Source organism: Syngnathus leptorhynchus, chromosome 20 (assembly GCF_054491065.1).
Source record: "Syngnathus leptorhynchus isolate UIUO chromosome 20, UIUO_Slep, whole genome shotgun sequence".
NCBI lineage: Eukaryota > Metazoa > Chordata > Actinopteri > Syngnathiformes > Syngnathidae > Syngnathus > Syngnathus leptorhynchus.
This window is the reverse complement of record NC_141214.1, coordinates 5,842,321-5,867,911: the sequence shown is the minus strand read 5'-3', so window position 1 is coordinate 5,867,911 and position 25,591 is coordinate 5,842,321. Positions and strand designations below refer to the sequence as shown.

Sequence of the window (25,591 nt, the reverse complement as noted above, 5' to 3'; positions counted from 1 at the left end):
TGCAACATTTTACAGGATCTTAAAATGTTAATCCATTTTGTTATGCAATGTTCGGTTGTATTTAACTTTTAAATGTAATCCTGATTGAGAACATTTTAATGAAATCGTTTTAATCCTGATTGAGAACATTTTAATGAAATCGTTTAAGTATTTCTTGATTTCCTTATTTAGCAAAATCTTAACCTCCATAATGGTTGGTAATTACAATATACTTTTAGAAATGTTTCACAATTTTTATGAATACTTGGGCCTAGTAATATTGACATATTTGATGAATTACGACATTTTTTTTAACGAAATGGCTTCCGGAAATGACACAATTTGGTCCCGTCCATTTTCCCAAATGGACCAATGGGGCGTTTAGGTTGGAGGACGTGAAGCAGGGAAATAATAGACCAATCAGATGGCAGAGGGAAAAAACTCGACCAATCACGTGTTAAGGACGGGCCATTGTATCTGAAGAAGACATAAGGGCTTTCAGTACAACCGACGATCGCCATCTTTGACACGTCTGAGGCGCGGTGAGCATTGCGTGTTAACTTCAAAACCCTCTTTCGTGCTATTTGGAATACTTGTTCGATAATAAGGATCGATGCCTCATTTTCATAACAACCGCGGCGGCATGGGGATGAATCAATTCCAGCCTCGCCGAGGCGGTGGAGTTGGCGGTCCTATGCGGGGAAGTATAATGGGAAGCCCCGATTTTAGAAATCACCCTTTCCAGAACCCGAACCGTCGGGGAGGAAACAACAACTTCAACCGTGGACACCAGTCGAGCCCCCAAAAGTCACAAAACAACCAAGGCATGCAGGGCCTCCCACCGCCGACGCCCGGGCCCGCTCTCACCATGAAAGGCCCGATGGACAAGAAGCAGGAGCAAGAAAAGCCGACAACCCCCGCAACGGAGCCGAAAATTCAACCCAAGCAAGAAATCACATCTCCCCAACCGAACCAGGCCAACAAGAATTCACAGCTCAAGTCACCAGCTCAAAATGCTAACGGCCCGCAACTACCCCAGCAGCAGAATCCATCTCCTCTCGTGAGTCCCAAGTCAGGTCCTCAGCAAAACCAACAGAATCAGAAAGAAATTCCGCAAACAAATCAACAAATCCAGAAGCCTGGACAACAACAAAACCAGAAGCCTGGACAGCAACCGAACCAGCGGGCAGGCCAACAGCAAAATCAACAGAACCAGAGGGGAGAGCAACAACAAAATCAACAGAACCAGAGGCCTGGACAACCACAAAATCAAAGGGGAGGCCAACAAAATAATCAGCCGAACCAAAGGATGGGTCCGCAGCAGAACCAAAGGACCGGCCCGCAGCAGAACCCGCGGCAAGGCATGCAATCGCAGATCCAACAGAACCAGAGGATGGGCCAGCAGCAGAATCAAAGGCCAGGCCCAAAGACTGGGCCCCACATGAATACATTTAATAAACCGGTGCAAGGACAGCCGCAGCAGCTGGAAGCCCCGGGCACAAGCACGGCGCAAGGGCAACCACAGGTTCGTTTTTGCACTTTTTCCCACATTTACATCAATAACCCATCTTTCAAACGACCTAAAAACGCTTAAATTATTTTGAAACATTGTGTATTTTGCCAGAAAATACCCGTGGTTATCTTTTGTTTTATTGAAGCGTTGTGTTTAATTCTTATTACTTGGCAGTCCGATGGGGTGGTGCTTTAAAGAACTTATTCACTAAGATTTTCACCGCCTTTGTTTCGCGCAACGGCTGCTCCAGGGGTGATGAATTCAAGCGCACCCGTCGTGTTTACTTCCTGCCGCCATCTTGGGTAGAAAAAGTCAGTTGCACAATCGCTTGTTTTGACCTATATATTGATTTTGCGTCATTTGGTGATTTCTTTTTTTAATACGATTGTTCGCACCTCCATGTAAAGTACGTAGTATCGTAAAATTGACGTTTGTGCTCCATGGTGGAAATAAAAGCGCGAACAATACCGTGGGGGACGTGAAAATGGCGACGAAGAAAACCAGCCATGACGTATTGCCCCCCCCCCCCCCCCCCCCCCCAATGTTGGATTGCATTTTGTGCGGTAAAGTCCTCTTTTGTTTCTTTTATTTTATAATACGTATTTATTCACACATTTAGCAGGAATTCAAGGCGACACTGTCCATGCTGCTGAAACCTGGCGAGAAATCATACACTCAGCGGTGCCGTCTGTTTGTCGGAAACCTCCCCAATGACATCACTGAGGAGAATTTCAGGAATATTTTTGCCAAGTATGGAGAGCCCAGTGAGGTTTTTATCAACAAAGGAAAAGGCTTTGGTTTCATCCGATTGGTAAGCTTTAACGTGACTAACATCAATGTAAGAAAATGTCAGCTGGTTATAAATTATTGTAACGCATTGATTTAGGAGTCCCGTGCACTTGCCGAGATAGCGAAAGCCGAATTGGACGACCTTCCGATGAAAGGCAGAAGCCTCCGCGTCCGCTTTGCCACACACTCTGCCGCCCTCTCCGTCAAGAACCTGTCGCCCTTTGTGTCCAACGAGCTCCTGGAGGAGGCCTTCTCCCAGTTTGGGATGATTGAGAGAGCTGTCGTCATTGTTGATGACCGCGGGCGTTCCACTGGCAAGGGTATCGTGGAGTTTGCCTCCAAGCCGGCAGCCAGGAAGGCCCTGGACCGGTGCAATGAGGGCGTCTTTCTGCTCACCACGTAAGTTATTTTTTTTATAAAATGTACACAATGTCTATCTTGATTGCATTACAGTGTATACATTTAAGCTAAAGTCTATATTTGCCCCCATCTGTGAGAAGTTTGTCTTTTAAGATATGCTGAAAAGAGCATTGTAAGATCATACTGTGCTATTTTTGTTTTAGGTCACCAAGGCCCGTAGTTGTGGAGCCCCTTGAACAGTGTGACGATCAAGATGGACTTCCAGAGAAGTTGGCACAGAAGAACCCCAGATACCAAGTGTACGCATGTCGCTTGTCATCTTTTCCACATCCTCTTTGTGCAACATACATTCAGTTTGAATTGAACATTTTCCTCCCATCCTTGTTCTCTCGGTAGGGAACGCGAGGAGCCCCCTCGCTTTGCCCGCCCCGGCACCTTTGAGTTTGAGTACTCCAAACGCTGGAAGTCATTAGATGAGATGGAGAAGCAGCAAAGGCAGCAGGTCGACAAGAACATGATGGAGGCCCGCGAGAAGCTTGAGAGCGAGATGGAGGAGGCCTACCACGAGCACCAGGCCAACATGCTGCGTCAGGGTAAGACCACCCAGGCTATCTCACCCCCCGTTTCCACCGTCGCACTCTACCCTGAGTTAATCTAATGTTCCTTCGCAGATCTGCTGAGGCGACAGGAGGAACTGCGACGCATGGAAGAGATGCACAATCAGGAGATGCAGAAGAGGAAGGAGATGCAGTTGAGGTGTTGTTGTTCATCTGGTTGGCGCACCTGCGCTCTTGGTCCCAGGTGCATGTGGCAGCCCATGCTCACGGTGTCGTCCCCCTCAGGCAAGAGGAGGAGCGTCGCAGGCGAGAAGACGAGATGCTTCGCAAGCGCGAGATGGAGGAGCAGATGCGTCGCCAGCGCGAAGAAAGCTACAGGATGGGCAACTTCATTGATGTGAGTTCAACATTGTGCAAATGAAAAGAGACGCCTTGTAACGCTTCTGAATTATTTACGCAGAGGGAGAGAGACATGCGGATGAGTTCTGGTGCTGCCTTGGCTATGGGAGGTGGGTTGTGTTCCTTTATTTAGTTGGATACTGTTCATTTCAAAGCAACCCTATGGGCGCCATCAAATCTGGTTTGATCCATTAAGCTAGGAAATAAAACCAACGATGGCCACCTGGTGGCGGCATCGAGTCTGTTTTGGATGCGATCACCTTGTCTCAAAATGATGCCAGTCAACATGACACACTTTTGAAATTTTGGCTGTTGGGAGCGCACACCACTAGTCTAAAACGCTTGTATTTACTTGAGGGACTCGATCGAGATGGTAATTGATGTTTCCTCAATCCAGATATGGCCTATGGCGCCGTTGGCCAGGCCTACGCCATGAATGCGATGGGATATGAGGCCCAGCAGGCAATGGGAGCGTCTCCAGGATCCCAGATGAGCAATGATATGGTAAGGTATCCCGCTTTCGGGAAAACCACTCTTGTGTCCGGACTTTCCCCTCCACTGGGAACATTATTTGGAGCAGATTAGTCGACTCAAACGTTGGATGTGTGGGAGGGGGGGTTGTGCCAGGCATTATTTTCACATGCTCTCACTGCTTGTTGATTGTGGTGGAAACCATTGCTCCATTTAATTCTTATCAATATCAACCTGCCAGCCCCCCTTCGGTTTTGCTCTCAGTGGTTAAGCTTCAAGCTGACTGACAGCCCGCACTAAACGCCGTTTAAGAACGTTTGTCATCTTGACAACATTTTGTGCTGTGGGTCGCTCCTGCAAGCCCTGTCTCTTGTGATCTGGACAGGCACTTTTTTTTTCTCTCTCGTGGTGTCTACCAGTCTTTTTCAAGTCTATTGCTGTGCGAGCGTCATGAGAAGAAATCCAATCGACCGCTGTGTGTTTTTGTGCTCCTTTAGTGCAACAAAGCCACGACTATGACACAAACAGGCATTTATTCTCTCTTGATATTTGTAGATAGCGTGTTTAGTGTCGGCTGGCGGCCAAACCACAAACAAGAAGTAACTTAAGATAATAAAGACCTGTGGGGGCAGGTGTAGCATTGTGACTTGAGTGCTCAGGTTTTTCTTTTTTTTTTTTTCTTTGGGATGCACCATTGAAATGTCAGTTGATCTTCTAGGTCTGGCTCGCTTGCATAGGAAGTGACAAAGACTGCTGGAGAATATTTGTAGTGTCATTTTCTACCTGAAAATGAAGTGCATTTTCCATCATGAGCATAGTTTTAGAGTTGATGAAAAGTTTGCTATTTATTCAGCCTTTCTTTGTAGTTGTGACATCTTGTCACTTAAATCAAAATCTTATGAGACTTTTGCTGGCGTCGGGCCGGGGGAAAAAAAAATCCTACGTCAAAATTCGGTCCGGGTCATATTTCCCCCCGAATTAATGCTATTGCGATTTGTTATTTGTGTTTTTACAAATTAATCAATGTGGCTTGCCATCTTTGCCAACGCAATGCTAAGCATGCTACTTTTTGGCTCACCCAAAGGCTGATTTTGGAGGGCCAATGATTCCTGGCCATTTTGTAATCCACAATGCTGTTTTTAAATGAGCAACAGCTATCGTGAAAAGTCAACCTTTTGTCCATTCCACTGGGAAAACAAGAACAGCTGTCTTGACATTTTGATATCACACCTGAAAAATTCCTAGACTGTGAGTTTAAATCTGAAACTTACTCGAATGACTTTCTACTGCAGTGTTTACTAAAAATGTGTGTGCTCATTTTACAACTATAATTTGCAGTCAATAGTCCACATTTCTGGGAGTCTTTTGTAGTATATACAGTAGGAAACAATCACTTTGACAAGAAAGGGAAATGTAACACGCGTCGTCTTGAAGACAGCAAATGAGCCGATTCGTTTGCACCCGTTTTATTTGTTCCTCATTCGTCTCAAGTTTAATCTTTTCATCTTATCATAGTTTTTTTTTGTCCTCTCCAAGCATTTTCCAAAAAGTAGGACCCCGTGAAATCTGGCTTTGTTTATTCAGACTCCTTTGAAATCTGTCAAAATGCATTGTACACAATTACTGCAATCCCTGCTTGAAGAAAACTTAAGCCACTTTAGCGCTCATTTGTGAAGATGTGATAAGTTGCTTTTTGCTGTTTTCCTGTTTTTTTGGGGGAGTGGGTCTAAGTGTTCCCCGTTGCAAGTCAAAACTCCCGTTTTGGGCTTTTTTTTTTTTATGTTTCTGAATTTTTGCCAATCATGAGTAAAATGCTTCACGTTGCGTCAAGGCCGTTTCTGCGGATTTCACGGGGCCCTACTATATCCGATCTAACAAGTAAGCGAGTGCAGCCTCTGCCTGGCATGCACCGCCGGGGCTGCGAGGGGAGGCATTGACTAATGAAAGCATTACCCTCTCTTCCTTTTCCGTATGTAACCTGCGGCGCCTGTGGACCTTCATATTGGAACGAACGGTTTCTTCGGATGTGTGGCCTGCTGCTTTTGTTGATCGCAAAACCTCTAAACATGCACACAAACACATTGATACGCACACTCATGCATACGTCTGCCTCCAACATGGACATGAACTGTGTGTGCTTGTGCACTGCACCCTCCCCCCAACCCTTTTTGAACACCGAACCTCACTGGCACTTTGCCCCGCACAGCGCAACGAGCGCTACGCTCAGGGCGGCCCCCGAGGAATGGTGCCCGGTAACGGCGCTTATGGCAGGGTCCGCGAAGAGTTTGACGTCCCCCCTAAAAAAGCGCGTTTTTAAACGCTCCTCGCTGCAGCATATTTGTTTTGTACAGATTCTTCTCAAACAAACAAACAAACAAACAAAAAAAGCGCGTTTTTAAACGCTCCTAACTGCAGCATTATTTTTTTTTTGTACAGATTCTTCTCAAACAAGTATGATGACTCAGTTTGTATTTAAGTTCCTAATGTTCCAGCTTGACACTTCATTTTATGACCAGTCAGTTTATTCATTATTTTATTTTGTATTGCCACTAGTTTAGGAAGATTAAGTTTCCCTTTAGCTGTATTTTAACCCCCCTGTATAATTCTTTTGTAGATGTATTGTGTTCTGTGCTTCGACGTCAACTGTACTTTTCCTTCTCAATTCTCCATGGCTGTGTTTGTGCCATTGACTTCAGAGCATGTTACAATAAAGACAAAAAATGGGTTCCATTTGGCCAAACCTAATATTTATTCTTGCTGCGTTGTTCATAAACAACCGAGCTGCATTTTAGTCGGTACCGTATTTTCCAGACTAAAAGGCTCACAGGATTATAAAGCGCACCTTCAATGAACGGCCCATTTTAAAACATTGTCCATATATAAGGCGCACTGGATTATAAGGCGCATAAAATAGAAGCTATACTGCAACAAACTGCGGTGGACTAGGGTTGCGGTATGCATCCACTAGCCAATAACCAATGAGCCCTCTGTAAATAATCGTGTTTCTCAAACTAGCCTATGAAATGATCAGAACTGACTTAAGTTCGATCTAACGCATTGGTACTGCTTACCTATGTTTCCCTTCCATATTGATCTGTAAATTTACTCGAAACATTAACAGAGCAGCCTATTTTGACATGAAATGGCCTCGTGCGTATAGCCGCTATCACTATAGCATTAGCCACCCGCAAACTCCCATGAGCCTCAGCTCGCTGACTCACATGAGCCTCAGCAAAGTGTAAACAATCGCGTTTCTCAAACGAGCGCTTATAAAATGATTGGAATGATTAAAGTTTGATCTAACACCTTGGTACTGCTTACCTATGTTCTCTTCCATATCGATCTGTAAATTTAATCGAAACATTAACAGAGCAGCTTATTTTGACATGAAATAGCCTCATGCGTATAGCAGCTATCGCTATAGCATTAGCCACCCGCAAACTCCCATGAGCCTCAGCAAAGTGTAAACAATCGCGTTTCTCAAACGAGCGCTTATAAAATGATCGCAACTGACTAAAGTTCGATCTAACACATTGGTACTGGTTACCTATGTTTCCCTTCCATATCAATCCGTAAATTTACTCGAAATATTAACGGAGCAGCCTATTTTGAAATGAAATAGCCTCACGGGTACAACAGCTATTCAGTGGCGCCCCCTGACCACGGTTGCTGTAATGCTGATAAGCGATGCGACTTTGTAATTTACTAGTTGTACTAAAACGTACTGAACATTTTGGCAGAGCACTGTGTACAACCAGTATGGATAAAAAAAAAATCATCAATTGATCCATATATAAGGCGCACCGGACTATAAGGCGCACTGTTGGCTTCTGAGAAAATGTTAGATTTTTAGGTGCGCCTTATAGTCCGGAAAATACGGCAGTTATGACGACAGACGTCATATTTTACTTTCTTTGACTCGTGATAAATCCTAAAGGCGCAATTGCACATGTAGAGGCAGTCAAGGACAATACCTTGCTCAAGGGCACCTTCAAGGTGGCCAGAAAGCAGACTATCATCTCTCTAACAACTGCCATAGTTGCATTCAGGCCTGCAGCGTGATCAAACTCACAAACGTTGTCTTGATTGCTTGGTCGGAAGATGGATATTGATCGATATCGCTCCTTTACTGCTATCGTACTTGACCACTCTGATGCTTCATAGCAAACAGCGACAACTTGAATCTGTTGATTATATTTAACATCTTTGTCAAAGTTGGAGTGGGATGGCCATCTTGTCAAGCACAGTCTGAAGACCAAGTCTGTTCTGAAGGACAGTTCTGGCACCCATTGAACTCTCTCTGGACACCGCCATTGATTGATTAGTTTACACTGGATTCACACAAGACACTGATGATCGGAATCAGATTAAGAAAGTAAAAAAAAAAAAAGAGGGGGAGGCGGGTGTTTAGTGCCCTTAGAGTGGACAACCGGACAACCGACCAAACCATCATCTGTTGACCAGATCAGCGCCGCTTTCTACATTCCAGGATTGGTTGTTCCACTGTGGCTTATGCTTGTAGAACGCTTTGAAAAGGTAAAAAAAAAAAAAAAAAAAATCCCACTAACATATTTGTTGTACAGCCATCATGGCTGCTGCCTTCATTTCTAAATGTTTGGGACAGTAACCCAATATTTGATGTTCTTTGGGCATCCTTAATTTGATATGATGGAACGGCTCGAACGGCACAAGTTTTAAATGGTCTGTGTCGTATTTTCTCTTTCACTGAGCTTCCCTCTAAATTGCTTGAAGGGCGATTCGTAACTGGCGCTCGTTTTCAGATATTGATCTGATATTCCCTAAATTAAATTTGAAAAAAAATACAAGCCCAGTTTGGCCTCACAAATAGCTTTTAAAACCAATAGAGGACATTTTTAAAAATGCATCTGTAGAGAATGTTTTCATACATCAAGTAGATTCTAGTTGTATGTTTTAGCTTTTTGGATTATCCATCTGTAGTATATTCTGCATTGTTGCTTTGATGTGCTCTTTGCATTCTTTCTTTAACAGGTTTGACGGACTATAAAGGTTTTGGACTGTGGAGAAAATTGAGGCTGTGTAGTGCTTTAGCAAAATGTGTTAAACCTCAAGCGAGAGATGCAAAGGTAGATTGTGACAGGCTACATTTGGCTTTTGAAGTCAGTGTAGCGCCGTTGGAAATTTGGTAGGTAACTGCGCCATCTGTAAAGTGCATGATAAACTTGAATGGTGACTGACGTCTTTTCCAATACGCAAGTCACTGAAAAGATTGACAACAGTTTGAGTGCTTGCTTGTATGTTTATGTCAATATGTAGCGTTTTAAAGACTAGATAAAATGACATGTCGTGTTGGTCTGATTAAAAAAAAATAAAAGAAATAATAATAGCAACGATGCTCATCAGTAGACCTGAAAGGTTTATTGCTATCAAGCAGAGCACTAAAGTACACTTTCGAAACCTTAAGAGTTGGGTAAAATATTTACGATATTTAACAAACGGCTTCATGAGTAGACGCATAATGAGTGGAAATATTGTATGTCTTGATTTTCACCTACTTTTCGAATGATTGGAGCTCTTTTTAATTTGGGCTGATTTTGTTATGTACCAAATCTCCTCGCTACTCTACCAAAACCGTCTCCGACTCGACTTACAAGTGCCCGTTCTATTTATTTTTTTTATACATGTGCTGTCGGGCAGCCAGATTTTGTCCTGATTCGTGAGCCAAAAAGTTGAGTTTCTGGCGCCCATCTTGTTAGGGTGGCAAGTTTTCTGGAAGATAACTGAACTAGAATGAGACACTACGTTGAACTAAATGCCATCAAATCTGATCTGAACATCCACTAGCTTAATCTTTACACGAAATGAAACACACCATAGATGGGCTAATGAAACTAGCCTCAATAACCTTTTAAAACAAAGGATATACACAAACGGTGCAGAGACACATGTAGACCGACAACGTCTAGAAGCCCCCTATGTAAATGCATTCGTACAGAATGTTTTATACCGCCCACTAGTGGTCAAAGCGGAAATTAATACAAGTGAAGCAGCAACGTTGATTAATACAGCGTGCTTCGTACACAAGGTAAATTCAACATGCGCATAAAAGATGCCAAAGCGTTTTCAAACAAGACAAAAAGAAAATATGGCTCCAAATATTTTTGCTCAAGTATCTTGGGAGGCAGTAACCGATAAATAGCTTCCCCATACATTTCAATTGTAAAAGATGATTTGAGATACATATCGCTTTGTCTTCTCGTAGTGATTCGAGACCAGCTTAACCACATTGTACTCGCTCTTTTTGTCGCGTAGTTTTCTTTTCGAACGAGTCGAATCGATAGATGACTCCGAAATTGTAACGTCGGCTGAATGTTGTCTATCTGGTGTACAATTTGTTTTCTTTAACAGGTTTGTCCATCTTTAAAGGTGAGAAGGAACAATCCAAAGCAAGCAATTCAAAGTCTGTGCTGACTACAGATGAACTGGCGCTTTTATTTAAAAGAAAAGAAAAAAACAAACCCAAACAAATCTGCCTTAGCTTGTGTAGCACTCGTTGGGGTGGTGTGGATGGAAAAGGTATGACTTGATTTCATTCTCTTATAAAATAGTTGTGAATGTGACGCGGTCAATCGTCTGTCATGGTGGACGATTCTTTTCTTTCTTGAACATTGACTGCATTGTGCACTTTATTCTTCTGCAGTATTTACCAAGTCTACAGCTTGAAAACTCGGATGCAGGTCAACTTAAACATTTTGTAGCTTCCAAAGAAAATACCACACTGGGTTTTAACGAACTAGTTGATTTCCTTTTAATAGGCTGAAATCTATAATGACTAATACGAAGGTAATTTTTCTTAACTTAAAGTCGATTCATCGGCTTAGTTGTTGCATCATGCATATTCTTGAGCGCTTTTCAACAGCTTTTACATTTCCTGCTCACCAGTCGAGTAGCTTTTGTCGTTGAAATGCAGACTCACTAACCACCAGACGGGTTAATTTCCTTTTATTGTGTGAGTTTTTAAAGTTACCTTTCAAACCGGACTGTGACAGCTTGTTATTTCAATGTTACGCAAAAAAAGCGGAACGTGTCGCTAAGTAGTTTTGACTAGGTGTCCAGCGACGACACATTTTTTTTTATGGTCTAGCAGGTCAACATTGAGGGGGAAGCCTGTGACTAAAGTGAGTTTGACAACCAGACTCCTTTATACCAAACCTTCATTCGTTTTTTTTGGACCCCAAAAAATCCGTGGACCTAAACCTTATCCACCCAAGGTGTAGCCGGCTATGCTTCAGTGTGTGTGTGTCTGTGTCATGTCTTTGACAAAGCTCGCTGCGCTAGCCTCACGTCAGCCAGCTTGTCAGAGACGGGGCTGCCCCAGTCAGCAAGTTACATTGCTCCATGAGTAGTTCTGCAGCAGTCAGTGGGACAGTAAAGCCTGGACTTGTTTGCACTGCAGCCAGAGAGGTATGCTAACACGGCGCGAGGCAAGGTAAGTGCTCCTCATCCATGTTTACCTTCTCCAAGATTGTACGCTTGTCCCATAACTCTCCTCTCTGTACTGGCTCATGACACTTGGAAGGGCTTCTGGCATCACACTTGGGATCAAATGGCGTCGCAGTGCAGATCCCGCAACTCTGTGTGTGTGTATCGAAACGAGCAGTGTGTGAATGTGTGCTTGTAGTGCTGCGTAACGAGTGCCGTTCGGAACCAGACCTCAAGTGTATCTTAGAAAACTTTTTTTTTTTTGTTGCCTTGTGACGCACCCTGGTTTACTTGTTCATCGAGGGCAATGGTACTCGGAGGGCTTTGTGTCCAAAAGTCGCCATTGTGCGCAACTCAGACGAAATTAAAATATGTTGAATTCTGTTCCCACCAAGCAGACCGGTTGGTCTCCTTACCCCACTGTACGCAATTTTGCATTGGTATTTTTTTTTTTTTTTTTGCAGCCGCGACGATTAATCGACGATAAATTAAACGATCGGTATGTACTTTGAAAATCAATGCATTTTATGCACTCTCATTCTGGGGGGAAAAAAAAAAAGTCCAGTTTGTTAGTAAAGACTCAGAAAGTCAAATTGTTTTTAAAATACTACGTTTCAAAATCCCCCATTACCATTGTGATTTACTGGACGGCTTGGTGGAAACTCTGCTTTACCTTAACCAATGGACAATATTTGTAGTACATATTTAAAAAGATATATTTCTACTTCTTACAATATGACTTTGTGGTTTTGGGATCAAGTGTTCTTGTGTTTAACAGGTTGCTTCTTGTACAGAATGGGGTGGGAGTGATGGAAGTTTAATAATAATAAAAAAAAAAAAGGACCGGAAAAAGTCTCAACCGGGCTTAATCTCTTTCCTATAACATCTGTGTTCTGTTGATGTACTTTTGGGACTCTTTGTTTTCTATTCAAGTATGGTTTTTAATGACAAACTGGACATTGATATAAATGTCTATTATCTGGTCCCAATTTACTCTCAAATTGACTTATTTCAATTGAACAAATGATCATTTATTTTAATTGACAGACAACATGGTACCTTCTGTCATTTAAAATTGAGCATGACATTTTTAGCTTTGCAAATTTGGACGATACATTGCTTAGATCGGTGATAGATATATTTGTGAGTTCATAAAATTGAAAACAAAGTTAAATTGGATTCTTTTTCATGGCACACAACACCCATTTGGGGGGCCTCACAATCTTACCACAACATATTTTACTAGTCCGGATTCAACATAAATTCATTGAGCTTGTTTGCAATCAAATATTTGTAAACATGGTTTGTGCAGCACAAATATCCCAAACAAACATTTGTAGCGATCATCTGTGCAATCATTTCCTAAGCTAGGCTTGTTGTGGGGTTGGGCGGGCGTGCGTACCTGAATACTTGTGTCATTCTTGCAGGCATTGTACTTCCATCTGGAGGTCTTCTCTTGTTGGGCGTTGTCTCGCCAGCCAACAGTGGCCATTGTAACGCTCTCGCTGCCTTTGAAGGTACCGCGTTGTATCCGCTGCCGAGACTTGTCTGTCCATCTGCACGCCATTCCGTTTGCTTTCTCTGAGTCGCGTGGGACTATTTTCGCCGTCCTACGACCCAAACGCCAGTGTGATGCCAGAACCACCCTCGCGGCCGCTGATAAAACGACCTAGCCTGTTGCGGCCGTTGCCGCTTTGGTGTGGGAGCCTAGCTTGCAAACTAGCAAGGGATCGGGGACTGTCAGAAATGCCGTGATCTGGAGTTTGGTCACGTATTCTTGCAGCTTGATAAGTGAACAGCAAAGGTGTGGCGCTCAAGTCACACGACTTGACTCCAGTCAGATGCAAATCAGCAATTTTAATACTAAAATGGAAGAAGAAGAAAAAAACGACTTGGTATAGCGACTCACTTAGATTTGGGTAAAACTTGTCATGTTGGTAATTTCGAAAGACGGTAATGGACATTATGGAAACTGATTTTTGGGCAATTTACAAAACAAAATGATCAGGTGACTGACTGACTGACTGACTGACTGACTGGCTCCCACCTCTGGTACACGGCGCCACTCATGCTCCATATGACACTCTTGAACTTCCGGCAAGGTCACACTGCACAATCTCACCAATCAACGACAATACCTTAAAGAGCAGTCAACATCGGTCAGGATCAACCTTTGTGCAGGTTTTTTTTTTTATATATATATATATATACATATGTGCCATTTTGAAACAAAAGATTTGACTTAGCACATTTCATTCTTGCGTTTTCTTGCCTTCCGTACGCATCTTTTATTTTGTCAGACTTTAAAAATAAATAAATAAAACCTTCCTGTCTACTCAGGAGCTCGTGTAGTGTGGCCGTCTCACACATACAACATTAACACTCTTCGTGTAATGCATGTTCATATCATAACCTTCTGACACGAAAACACACACACACACACACACACACACTCACACACATGCCTAAGCAGCCATTAAAGTTTGCCTTTTCCTTGTCCGCTTCTCACTACGCTTGTGTCTCGCCACAGGAGCCTCCACCGGCCGACGGAGGGTGACCAGCCTTGTTCGCCTCACTGCGCCATGACGGTAGGTTGGTTAAAAATAGTAGATGATCTTGAAAAAAATAAAAAACTGTTAGTTTTAGTAGTAATGTGTAGCTCCCTCCTAATTTCTCCTCTGATTTCCAGAGAACATGGTCACTGGTAAAATGATGCAAGAACCACAGAAATGGCGACACCTTTGAGCGAGGTCCCGTGTTTGCGTGCATTTACTCACTCACCACCAGGACATCCAAATTAACGGTGAGTGTGAGATTATATTCATCACGATATAAAGATCTTACTAACGGAGTTCCTCCTTCCCTGGCAGAGGTCTACGCTTTGATGGATCACTCTGGACGACGACGCAGGAATAAATAGATGCTCTGAAATAAAAAAAATAAATAAAAGAGCTCCACTTGAATCTAGAATCTCCTCTCCTTTTTTGCAGTCTAAGCAAAACGAACAAGTCTCCAGTGTCTTGCTCAAAAGCAACCTTAAGCTCAATATGTTGAGAAGGTGCAACGTTTCGCTGGAGGAGGTCCAAGCCCGCAGAGATCTGAGCAAGGTGATCCAACCGCAGTGACCCGATTAAATGTGAGTCTCCGTCACGCTGACCTGACACCACTCGCAGCACGGGGGGGACGTGTGAAAGATTTGACCTTCACGGTCATCTGAGCTGCGGTTAAAAGCAAACACCTTGAATGAATTCCTTTCACATGGAGATTCTACATTTTTGGGCAGATTCTACTGAACCACAAAATTACACACTCAGGAATGTACACAAAATAGACGATTAATATTTAGCTAGCTTACGGCTAACAATGTGAAAACATAAATGAATAGATGTTATGGTGTACAGTCAAGGTAGAAACAAATCGGCATCATTCACTCTGGATGGAACATGTTTAAGAACTCAAGTCCTTATTCATCTCCATTTCCGGTCTGTAAAGTGACCCGGGCAGGAGGGGTTGACCGCTGGCCGTCCGTCGTCCATCTTTAATAAGACTCGTGAATCATTGATGATCGCAGCTGCCCACACAGGTGGAGCACAACTGCAGTCACTTTCTTCCGGGCTTCGCCGAAGGAGGACGGCCGCTTCCATCCATGTCCTCTAAGCGTTCCATGTGCGGCGCTAATAGCTGCATTTATGAGTGGCATCGCCGGTGCGACCTCGCCACCCCCCGGCGTGGTTGGCGTGGCCATCGGCGGAGCCTGCTACCAGAGATCCGCCGCTCCAGTTCGGAGGAGTGAGAAGAAAACCCCGCTGAGGCTGCCGTCGCTCGGAGTACCCGGCAGAGCTTGCGGGCGTGGCGTCAACGTGTCAAGACTCAGGTACATTTTCAATTCTGAACCTTGGAAAAAAAACAACTATTGTGGCATCTCAGTGAGTTGTGACAAATTCAAATCCCTGCGAAACTGAAACCGAGCAGGACCGTTGACCACCGTTGACCACCGTCGACCCCGACTTGTCTTTTTTTTTTTTTTTTTTTTCACCGTGTCCGTGTTTGGTGTCAACAGAGGGCAAGTTAATCTTGTGGCTGGAATTACAGCATCATTGTTTGATAGCATCACTCCCACCCGCGTGGCGCGCCACTCAACAAGATAAAACTGCTTGAAACTGATACGGGGGCTTGATACAGCACCCTGTGGTGCGCCCACGCCAAACAAAAGCCCTCCAGCTGAGGATCTGATTAAATGACAACAACATTTAAGTGCTTTTTAATCTTAATGAAGGGATTAGCACTTTGGTTATGACTGGACCACTACTATCGAATTAAATCCCATCAAAGTGCGTTTGTGTTTCCGTAGCCTTAGCGAGCCATCCCTGCACCACACAAAAGATGGCACCTCATTTGAAGACTGCTGCTGTGTCCGCCCCGCACCATCTTGCAAGTCTCGCGCCCCCTCCAAGGTCCACTCACCACCGACAAGCAGTCACACTCAAACTTTCCAGCCCACCTACATCCACTTGTCCCATTCCGTCCGGCTCAACTCCAAGCCTCGACCCGCCAGGCCCCGCTCGCACACGTCGGCCACCGCCGGAGATCTTCTAGGACCCCTCGGGCCTCTGGCTTTGCACGTCCACAAGCCAGAGCCGCTGTCCGTCATTGGGAAACCGTGTGTTTTGAATTTCAACCAGCGCCCCGTCACGGGTTTCATGCGCCCTCAGCTCCATGTGTTCCTACCCACGGAGGCCGTGGAGGAAACGGACAACAAGTCTCTGGATGAAAGCTTCATGGAGGAGTTGGATGCTAAAATGGCTTCGCTGAGGCTTAGGAAGGAAGACTGCAATCGATTGGTGGCGGGGCCGTTGTCATACGTAGCCAAAAGCGTTTAACTGAGGCCTCCTTTACCATCTACACAATAAATTTCTCCTTTTATATTTTTGTTCAACATCTCACACTCCAGAAAAACAGACACTTGTAAATTGCCTGCTATCATGATGTCAGAAAAACAAGAAGTTTGCAGAATATGGTGTGCCATGGATGAAGTTTAAGAAAAGATAACATAAATTGCTTCAAAGCAAGATGGAACACCGGCCAGAATTGACATTTCAGCAGGTGAGATAATTGAAAAATTCAAGATATAAAGAATACTGTCAGATGAAAAACAAAAAAGTATATCCTCTTTAAAAATGTATCGCATCCAAACATGTGTTGGTTATATCGATTGTATTAAAACAAGCATAAAATTGCTCGCCGGACTATCTTTGAGGCCATAATTTTTTTGTCATTGGTTTGTTCATGCTTTACACCAGTAGGTGGCGGTAATGCTCATTGCCAACCTAAATCGAGAAGATGCGCAGCCGTGACTTAGGGTCATAAGGAAAGGCATCCTGTATCATGGCGCAATGTAAAGCCTATAGGTGTCTAAATAACAAGCGAAGAAACAAAGTAAGTATTCCGGAATTTTAATTTTATCTATTATATAACTACATACAATTCAAAAGCCTCACATCAACTATTTAAAGTATCTCTTACCAAAGCATAAATAAAATCATTTGAGTGACGTGCATGGTTACTATGGTGATTTGCTGTAATACATATAATGTCCACTAGGAGTGTGTATTGAGTAAATGCTCTGCGTATAATCGAAGGTAAACACGCGAAGAAGAAAACGCTAGTCAAGCTAGCAACATCCATATCGAAGGATGAGCCATTATGGCTGATTGAAAGGTGCACACGCTCTTGCAAATATATTAAATGCTTTGAGTCGTCTTTTTTATGTACCACCTGAGCGTCCTCCATTGACAGCAAACATGGAGGCAATGGAAACTGGCGACGAGCGTCAACATCCGGCCGCCGATGTAGTGCGACCTGCGGTAATAATCAAGCTCCCGCACGCCGTCTCACATGACCGATTACCCAAACGGATTCACAACACATGCACTGGAGGAATACATTATTCTCTCTGCCTGCGCGTTGGTGTGCTATAAAGTTAATGTGCGCAAAGCCCGGCCCCGTTTAGATTCAAAATGCTAAGCGTACACCTTGGCCAGTATGTTAGCCCTAGCTTAGCATGAGCTGAGCTAGTCGTTCCGTCCATCAAGCTTGACATGAACAAAGTATTAACTTAAGGTTATTTCTGGTTAAATCTCATTCAACAGTCTTTAAATTGAAATGGGGAGCTCAAGTTGTATTTCTGTATATTGCTCTGTATGTTGTAAAAAGCTGACACTTTCCCTTCTGATAATCATAGTGAAATGTCCTATTTTATTTTACCGGACAATGACAAACGTGAATGCTGAGAAAAATTCAGCTATGATTCCTCTAATTATTGTGCTATTGCTAAATCCTTTATGACATTCAAAATGGACATACTGCAAAGGTTTCACTCAAATACAACACTTGTCATTAAGAATCCAACTGTATGTTCTAAAACTCTTGCCACACCTTTTAATTAAATATTGCCTGTTATATTTGGGTGTGTCTTCTTGGTGGAGTGCAGGAAACAGAAGAGTCTAGAACTGACGCTCCAGTCAATTTTGAAAGTTCCCTCCAAAACCAAATGGAAGAGAACAGGTTTGAACTTGGAGACACCGAGACCCCGCTGGTCCCTTGTCGCATGGAGGCCTTGAACGCCTCACCGTCCCACTCGGAAGATGAGACAGCGGAAGTGGGCCTGGCCAGCGAAAAAGACGAGGACGATCCGGAGATTGACAACGGGGTCGACCCCGCTCCCGCACAAGTGAAGGACTTGGACTCGGAGACCGTCAACAACGACGCCTGTTCAACGTCTTTCAACCTGGATGAGATGATGGACATCGGTACTGTGGATCAGCAGGAACAAGAAGCTCAGATGTGCACAGAATTTAACGACGACAGCACAGGTGTGAACATTATTTGACATGGAAGTGTTGCATCTCTGTATTGTAGGACCACCGTGCATCATATCTTTTTAATCTTCAGGATTGGAGGAAGAGGAGGCACAGAGTGAGCCGAACGCTGACCAAAAACCCACCACTGACATAAAAGTGGATGAAGGAAAGGCAAAGGAGAAAATAGAGGGGGAGAACAAGGTGGAGCGGGAAAAAGAGGAGGAGGTGAAAGAGGAGTTAGAAGATCGGAACAAGGTGGAAGAGAGGGAGGTGGAGGAGGTAGAAAAGAAGCAGCGGGAGGGGGAGAAGGATGTGGAGGAGGAGAAGGAGATGGAGGTAAAAATGAAGGAGGTGGAGGAGGAGGTGGAGGAGGAGAAAGAGAAGGACTTTGTGGTGGAAGAGGTGAAAAGGGAGGAGATGGAGGAGGAAGACGTGCCTTTCTATGCCACTCGCTCAAGGAGCAGAGCAGTAACGCGTAAGCCACACACCACTTTGCCACTTTGTATTTTTCATTCCATTGAGAACCTTTCATTTTTCTCGTATCAGCGCCAGCGTCCGACATGACCAATGGGATGAAAGTGATCAAGCTCGCCGCATCCAGTTCCTCTTCGTCATCTTCACCGCCTCCCATCAAAATCAAAGACGAGCCCGAGGACGAGGAATACGAGCTGGCCTTCGTGTCCGGGACGTCCACTGTGAAGGATGAACCCGTTGCTGCCAAGGCAAGTTGTTCTTCTCCATATCTCAATTTATTTAGTTAGTTTGTATTGGCCGCTTGAATGTCTCCGCCATCGCGTACATTAGGTGGAGGACTTGCAGATCGACTCTGTGTACTCGGAGAATCCGGACGGCAACATTTGGAGGCAGCGAGGTCGGGCGTCGTCGTCCACGGCGACTTTGAACATAAGGTGCGCGCACTGCCAGAAAGGGCTGGTCAAAGGTCAGACGGCCTACCAGCGCAAAGGCTCGCCGGCGCTCTACTGCTCCACTCTCTGCCTTACCTCCTCGCTCAGCTCGTCCAAAACCGTCAAGAACTGCCACCGCTGCCAAAAGTGAGCGCGAGTATCGTTACGGACCTGATGATTGATTCCTTGTTCAACTATTTTTGACCACTGTTTGTCTTTGTTCGCCAGGCGCATAACCCGCCCTCAGGAAATTATCCTGGCTCCCGACGTGGACGGCGTGACGAGGGGCTTTTGCAGCGAGGCGTGTCTCAGTCTCAACAAAAGCGTGGACGGCAAGCCGCTCGCTTCTCCTGACGCCAAGATGCAGTCGGTGTGCAGCATTTGCTCCAAGTACACCATCGTAAGTCAAGAATGATGCCTTCAAGAATGTCTGGCCAGAAATATATTTTTCTCTACTATGCTCGTAACCCCAAATGATTGTGTCTCAAAGTATCTTGCCCTTATGAAATGAATATAAATGCCCTTAATCCGTTACACCCTCCCATGAAAAATGTTTCAAATATTTTTTCCTTTTTTTTTTTTTACAACCAGAACAAGCACGAAGTCGTTCTGAGCGGCACGGTCCACAAGATGTGCAGCGACTCGTGCTTTAAGCTCTTCCGAACCGCCAACCGGTTGACCATGGCGGGCTGTGCCAACTGCGGGGCGACCTGCCACGTCGGGCCCATGCTACTCAAGATGGAGGGCAGCAGCAAGACGCTGTGCAACCTCGACTGTCTCATCAAGTACAAAAAGGTACACGGCAAACTTAAATACTGGAAACATTTTGAATGTACTCAAATGTATATATATATTTTTTTTGTATGGTTAAAGAAAGTGAAGATGACTCTGCCGTGCACCATGTGTCGCGCCTCGCGGCAAATCGGCGACATGGTCCACAACAAAAGCGCCACCGACGACTCTGTGAGCCTCTTTTGCAGCAGCAGTTGCGTCATGGCCTTCGTAGTCCAGAATGTCAGCTCCTCAGGTATCGGATAGTGATTTTTGTCAATGATTTAGTACGGCTCTGGATTTGCATTGTTTCCTGCCCCCCCCCCCCGCAGGCTCACAACTGAACTGCGAAAACTGCGGCAAGAACGCTTTGCCGGCGTACCACCTGGCCATGTCCGACACCACCATCAAAAACTTCTGCACGCTGCCGTGCATCCTGAGCTTTCAGGTAGCGACGGCGCACGTCATTCTCGTGGCGTTTTTTTGATGTGACTTGCTCTGATGTGCTGTTGTAGGAAAGGTTCAAGAAGCAACAGAAGGAGATGAAGGTTTACCCAAAGTTGACGGTGGCCTCCAGTCACGAGGCGAACGCCACACCGCCGGCGCAAGCCGCCTTGTCCTGGCTCGACTGCGCCGAGTGCACCCGCCGCATGACGTCCAAACCTGACGTCATCCACGTCAAGGTGCCGAGACACGCGCGTGACGGCGCGGGAGAAATGCTTTGGGAATGTTCTGATCTCCCATTTTGCCCCTCGCGCACGCAGGACAAAGCGGTGTTTGTGTGTGGCTCGAACTGCGCCCTGCAGTACAAAACCAGAAAAAACCTGAGCGCCAAATGCGAATACTGCAAGATCTACAAGATAAGCCGAGAGGTCAAGCGCATCGACAGAAAGGACTGCTACTTCTGCAGCCCCGGTGAGTCTCCGCGCAACGCCCCGCCCCTCCCGACACCCTTTTCACATCGATGACCGCTCCGGGGTCAGGCTGCTGGCTGCTGTACGAGATCGACCTGGACGCGCGCTGGGGCAGGCACTGCAAGTCCTGCTCGTACTGCCAGTGCATCTCCAAGAAGCTGGAGAAGGCCCTCTACGGCGAATCCAGCGAGGAGTTCTGCTCCGAGGAGTGCAGGTCTAATTACACCATGCTCTTCTGTCATGTAAGTCACACACCCTCCCAAAAAAAAAAAAAAGAAATGTTCAAAGCATTTCCATATGCTATATGCATCTGATATTTGATTTAATGTCCATATGTGTTTATGTAGTGTGTCTAACGGAGCCCTCTGCCGCCTGCCAGGTTGCAAAGTGCTCCTTGTGTGACCGCAAAGGGAAACTGAAGCAAAGTCTTTTCGTGCTGGGCGAGGTGCGCAACTTCTGCGACCTGCCGTGCCTCTTCCACTTCTGCAACAAGCTGGTCAAGACGCAAGGCGACGTCTTCCCGCCAGGTGGGCCGTCGGCACCGTGCTAACACGCTAGCCAGCACGCCTTTGAAGGACACCCCTCTCTTTTGTGCTCGCAGAATCGCCCGTCATCGCCAATGTGATCTCGCTTGCGGGCCAAGACCAGGAGAGCGAGAACAAGCTGGCCAAACCAAGTACACAGCATAAATCATAGTGATAGGATACGCTTGGAATATTGATTTGAAACTGTTCTTTTTTTTTTTTTTTGCTGTCAAGAAGTGGAGGACAACCAAGTCAGTCTGAAGAAACAAAAAGAGGACTCTGTCACTCCTGCAGGTCCTCGAACAAGAGGTCAAGTTGGAGGTTACTATAAAATCGACACATGGGGGGAAGCTCAATGCTAACAAACAAACAATTTTGACATGCTAACGAGAATTCAAGCAGTTTAGTTTCACTTGAATGAAAGCAAAAAGCTTTTTGATTCTCAACATTGTATTTTTTTATTTTATTCTCTCTATAGGTGCCGACTCACAAACGACAGACACCGATTTGGTAAACAACCAGTTGGAGTTTGTGAATAAAAAATATGTCACCATAGAGAGTTATAATTTCTTCTCTTTCACCAGATCATTATTAGTGACAGTCCAGAGAGGAAGAGGTCGTCTCGCTTCACCCCCAAGTCCACTTCGACCGGCACGTCGAAAAGCATGAAGAACAAGGCTCTGCTGTGTAAGCCGCTGGTCCAGAACAAGGGCGTTTCGTGTCGGACGGAGATGGTGGACGTTGAAGCGCAGACAGGTATGCTTACAGTCATGGCACGTCTCCATCCAAATAATATTGACGACGCAAACCTTAAGAGATCTCTTCTCTTCTAGATGGGTCCACACCTAACATCATGGTCCTCCCCGTTCCTGTGCCGGTGTACGTCCCCGTGCCCATGAGCATGTACAGCCAGTGTACCCCCAATCCCGTAGGCGTGCCTCTGCCTGTACGTAAACGCCACAAAACTCAACACGCATCTTCTTGCCTTTCCACGCGTGACCCACTCCACACGTGCCGCAGCTTCCCGTGCCCATCCTGCTGCCCGTCAGCACGGACAACGCCGACCGCATCGTGGAGACCATCAAGAAGATCAAAGAAAAGTTCCCGAAGGACCCTTTCGAGGCCGAGCTGGTTCTCATGGCCGAGATGGTGTCGGAGACCAACGGAGGGGACAAAGAAGGGGAGACGCGGCCGGGAGATGCTGCTGGAGGTAGGAGATGTTTCTCAAAAGATCTTCTGTTTGCTCCGTTACTGGTGAGCTATTCTTAGAACAGATTTGTGGGCTACTCATGTTGTATCCGTGGGCGCCCCTTTTATTATTATTATTATTTTTTTTTTCCTATACAGATGGGATAAGCACCTACGATGATGACTTGAACACAGATGACCTCGCCAGCCTGCTGAACAGCTTTGACGAGCCGAGCGTTCCGCCTCCCATGGACCTCGAAGCCGACTTCCCCATCGGTGAAGCATGCGACCCGACGGCGACTCGGTTGTCCCCGATGCTGGCTTGACGTGTTCTTCGCTCCCTCCTTAGAGACCCTAGAGAAGATGGCCACGCTGCGAGAGTCGTCCACTCCGCCGGCCAGCCCCGCACCCACCGGCTCGCGAAAACGTCAGTCGTCTCGGAAGTCCAAAGAGACAAGGGTAAGCGTTGCGTGCGGTGGATTGCGAAAGTCTACCCACCCTGTTTAAATGTCGGGTTTTTCTTACACACAAAAAAAAACGAGACAATGATAAACTCTGTTCATAATCACAAATGATTATTATTTTTTTAATCTGTCTGCATTAGGGTCGCAAAAGGTCAAACAAGCGCACCGAGGTGTCCGACAAAAAAGGATCTGTCGGAAAAAGCTCTGTCCCCAAAGTCCCAAAGCTTAAGACCGAGTACGGCGTGGACGCTTGGAAGCGATGGATACGCTGGCGAGACACTCAGCCCGATGTGGAGACGCCACGTATCGGAAGTGAGTCAGAAGTTGGACGATTGAAAATATTGATTTGCAAAAAAAAAAAATCTGTCACCCAGCCCTGATTTGTTTAAAAATGATCTCAACTTTTTTTTTGTCCCCTAATCATGGTGACTAGTGCGCCCCCTGGTGCCAAAAGAAGACCTCCTTCATTGCACCTCGGCCGAGCTGAGCTACGGCTTGTGCTGCTTTATCACCGAGGTCAAGCGGCCGTCCGGCGAGCAGTACTCGGCCGACAGCCTCTTCTACCTCTGCCTCGGCATCCAGCAGGCAAGGACGTTGCGTTGCGACTCAGATTCCCACTCCTCCCTCGCTCACTTCCGTTGTCGTCCCCTTCCAGCACCTGTTTGACCACGGCCGCGTGGAGAACATTTTCACCGACAGCTTCTACTGCAAGTTCTCCACGGCGTTCACCAACATGCTGCGAGGCTTCCAACCGACCATCACCCCCAGCGGTGAGTCAGCGACAAGTTTGGGAAAGCTCAAATCCTTCCCGTTCCTTACGTACGTACGTTGTCTCCCTAGGTTACATCCACTCGCGCGTGGAGGAGGAATTCCTGTGGGACTGCAAACAACTAGGCGTCTTCTCGCCCATCGTGCTGCTCAACACGCTGCTCTACTTCTTCTGCAAGAACTTTGGCTTCACCACGGTGGAGCAGCATCGCCAGCTTTCCTTCGCCCACGTCATGCGCTGCACCAAGACCGCCCAAGGAAACGTCAAGACCACCTTCCTGCGCTTCTACCCACCCATCGTGCCCGTCGACGGTGAGACGCGTTCCTTAAGATGCGCTTGATAGCCAATCGTGATTAATAACCCGCGCCCGTCCATCTTCAGATATGGACGGCGTTCCAGCAAAGAGGCGCAGGGAGGAGGAAGAGGAAGTGAAAGAGGAGAAAATCCTGGAGATGAAGGAGAACACGGACAATCCTCTGCGTTGTCCTGTGCGACTCTACGAATTCTACCTGTCAAAATGGTGAGGGGCGGGTTCTTTTGTCCAAAGGAAGCCATTTTTTTTTTTTAACCAATTCTTAACTAACCATTATCCATATTTTGGTAATGAAAAAATGTTTAAATGTGAAATGCTGTATGTCCACTTAGCTCGGAGACTGTCAAGCAGCGCACCGACGTGTTCTACCTGCTGCCCGAGCGCTGCTGCGTCCCCAACAGCCCGCTGTGGTTCTCGGCCACGCCGCTAGACGAGGACACCAAGGAGGCCATGCTGACTCGGATTCTCAGCGTGCGCCAACTGCATTTGGCCACCGGGGAGTGGCCGCCGGCTCCCGAAGGCGGCATGGAAGGAGGCGCAGGCGGCGACGACGACGACGAGGACTGGGCGTGACGAGCCCGTGATCCCAAAAGTGTCTTGAAGGCGTCCACCTGGCTCAAGGTGCCACCTTTAGATCAGGACCAGACTTTGTGTGACACTACAGACAACAAAGCTGACTTTCTAAAAACTTGTTTGAGTGGAAGGAGACACAGTTGGAATTCCATGACAAGCAATTTCTTTTTTTTCTTTTTGATTTGCAATGTATACGATAATCCGGTTTTGTTTTTAATGGTCCGATCCATGTCAATTGAGGTTACACTCGTTTTCTACCTTTAATTCCTCCTTCCCAAATGTTGATCAGTGTTTACCAACCTTTCAAGTCACACAGTTTCAGTTTGAAAAAAAAAAATTCACCAAGTATTCACACTGTTATCTTAATGTATCCACAAATTGGCCTGTTGAGGGCAAATCTATTATTCTGTTGTTTGAATGACTGAACACTAGGTTATTTGTTAGTTCTTCATTTTTTTGGGTGGTTGGGAATCATCAGAGTAGACGCCGTTAATCTGGTTTAGTTTTAGAACAAACTAAACAATCTTTGCCGAGTGAAACTACTTGAACGCATAAGAGTTGCGATTCAAAGCACCTTTTAAGAGAAAACATGATGGAAGCCTTCCCCAAATTTTAGCTATGTACAAAATAAAAAACTTATATCCGTTCATGTATGCCATGACACACGTTTTGTATTGATTTTTTTTTTAAGAAATAAAACTGCGAATGTTGAAAATTGGGATTAGATGATTTTTTTCTTTTTGAGTATCAATCATGCCTTGGAGCTGTTTCAGAAAAAACA

The 25,591-nt window shown here is 45.6% G+C and overlaps 2 protein-coding genes across 7 annotated transcripts; both read left to right on the top strand.

Annotated features, from left to right (window-relative positions):
• The first annotated feature begins 455 nt into the window (after positions 1–455).
• On the top strand, positions 456–14,492 carry LOC147041143 (splicing factor, proline- and glutamine-rich-like). Of its 3 annotated transcripts, none has more exons than XM_085900194.1 (12): positions 456–1,504; positions 2,115–2,303; positions 2,379–2,680; positions 2,845–2,940; positions 3,038–3,234; positions 3,313–3,397; positions 3,484–3,595; positions 3,659–3,707; positions 3,995–4,101; positions 6,275–14,117; positions 14,219–14,332; positions 14,400–14,492. In XM_085900194.1, exons 1-10 carry the CDS (start codon positions 593–595, stop codon positions 6,383–6,385), a joined length of 2,160 nt encoding a protein of 719 aa, XP_085756320.1. In that variant the 5' UTR covers positions 456–592; the 3' UTR covers positions 6,386–14,117; positions 14,219–14,332; positions 14,400–14,492. The 3 variants fall into 3 exon arrangements, with proteins under 3 accessions (XP_085756320.1, XP_085756321.1, XP_085756319.1); XM_085900195.1 differs by having other exon boundaries at positions 457–1,504; positions 2,112–2,303; positions 14,060–14,117; XM_085900193.1 differs by having other exon boundaries at positions 457–1,504; positions 2,112–2,303.
• A 2,410-nt stretch (positions 14,493–16,902) lies between these two features.
• LOC147041142 (zinc finger MYM-type protein 4-like) lies at positions 16,903–25,519 on the top strand. 4 transcript variants are annotated; one of them, XM_085901278.1, is made up of 28 exons: positions 16,903–17,393; positions 18,020–18,401; positions 18,481–18,864; positions 18,936–19,111; positions 19,194–19,297; positions 19,403–19,441; positions 19,523–19,694; positions 19,886–20,089; positions 20,168–20,321; positions 20,398–20,513; positions 20,581–20,748; positions 20,830–20,980; positions 21,049–21,221; positions 21,359–21,506; positions 21,581–21,655; positions 21,738–21,824; positions 21,982–22,013; positions 22,088–22,259; positions 22,337–22,449; positions 22,524–22,713; positions 22,851–22,967; positions 23,041–23,150; positions 23,296–23,467; positions 23,589–23,740; positions 23,811–23,925; positions 23,996–24,235; positions 24,306–24,444; positions 24,570–25,519. In XM_085901278.1, the coding sequence occupies exons 1-28, from the start codon at positions 17,331–17,333 to the stop codon at positions 24,808–24,810; spliced, it is 4,389 nt and encodes a 1,462-aa protein (XP_085757404.1). In that variant the 5' UTR covers positions 16,903–17,330; the 3' UTR covers positions 24,811–25,519. The 4 variants fall into 4 exon arrangements, with proteins under 4 accessions (XP_085757404.1, XP_085757402.1, XP_085757403.1 ...); XM_085901276.1 differs by having other exon boundaries at positions 16,905–17,393; positions 19,194–19,441; XM_085901277.1 differs by having other exon boundaries at positions 16,908–17,393; positions 19,194–19,441; positions 21,738–21,812.
• Positions 25,520–25,591: the final 72 nt, after the last annotated feature.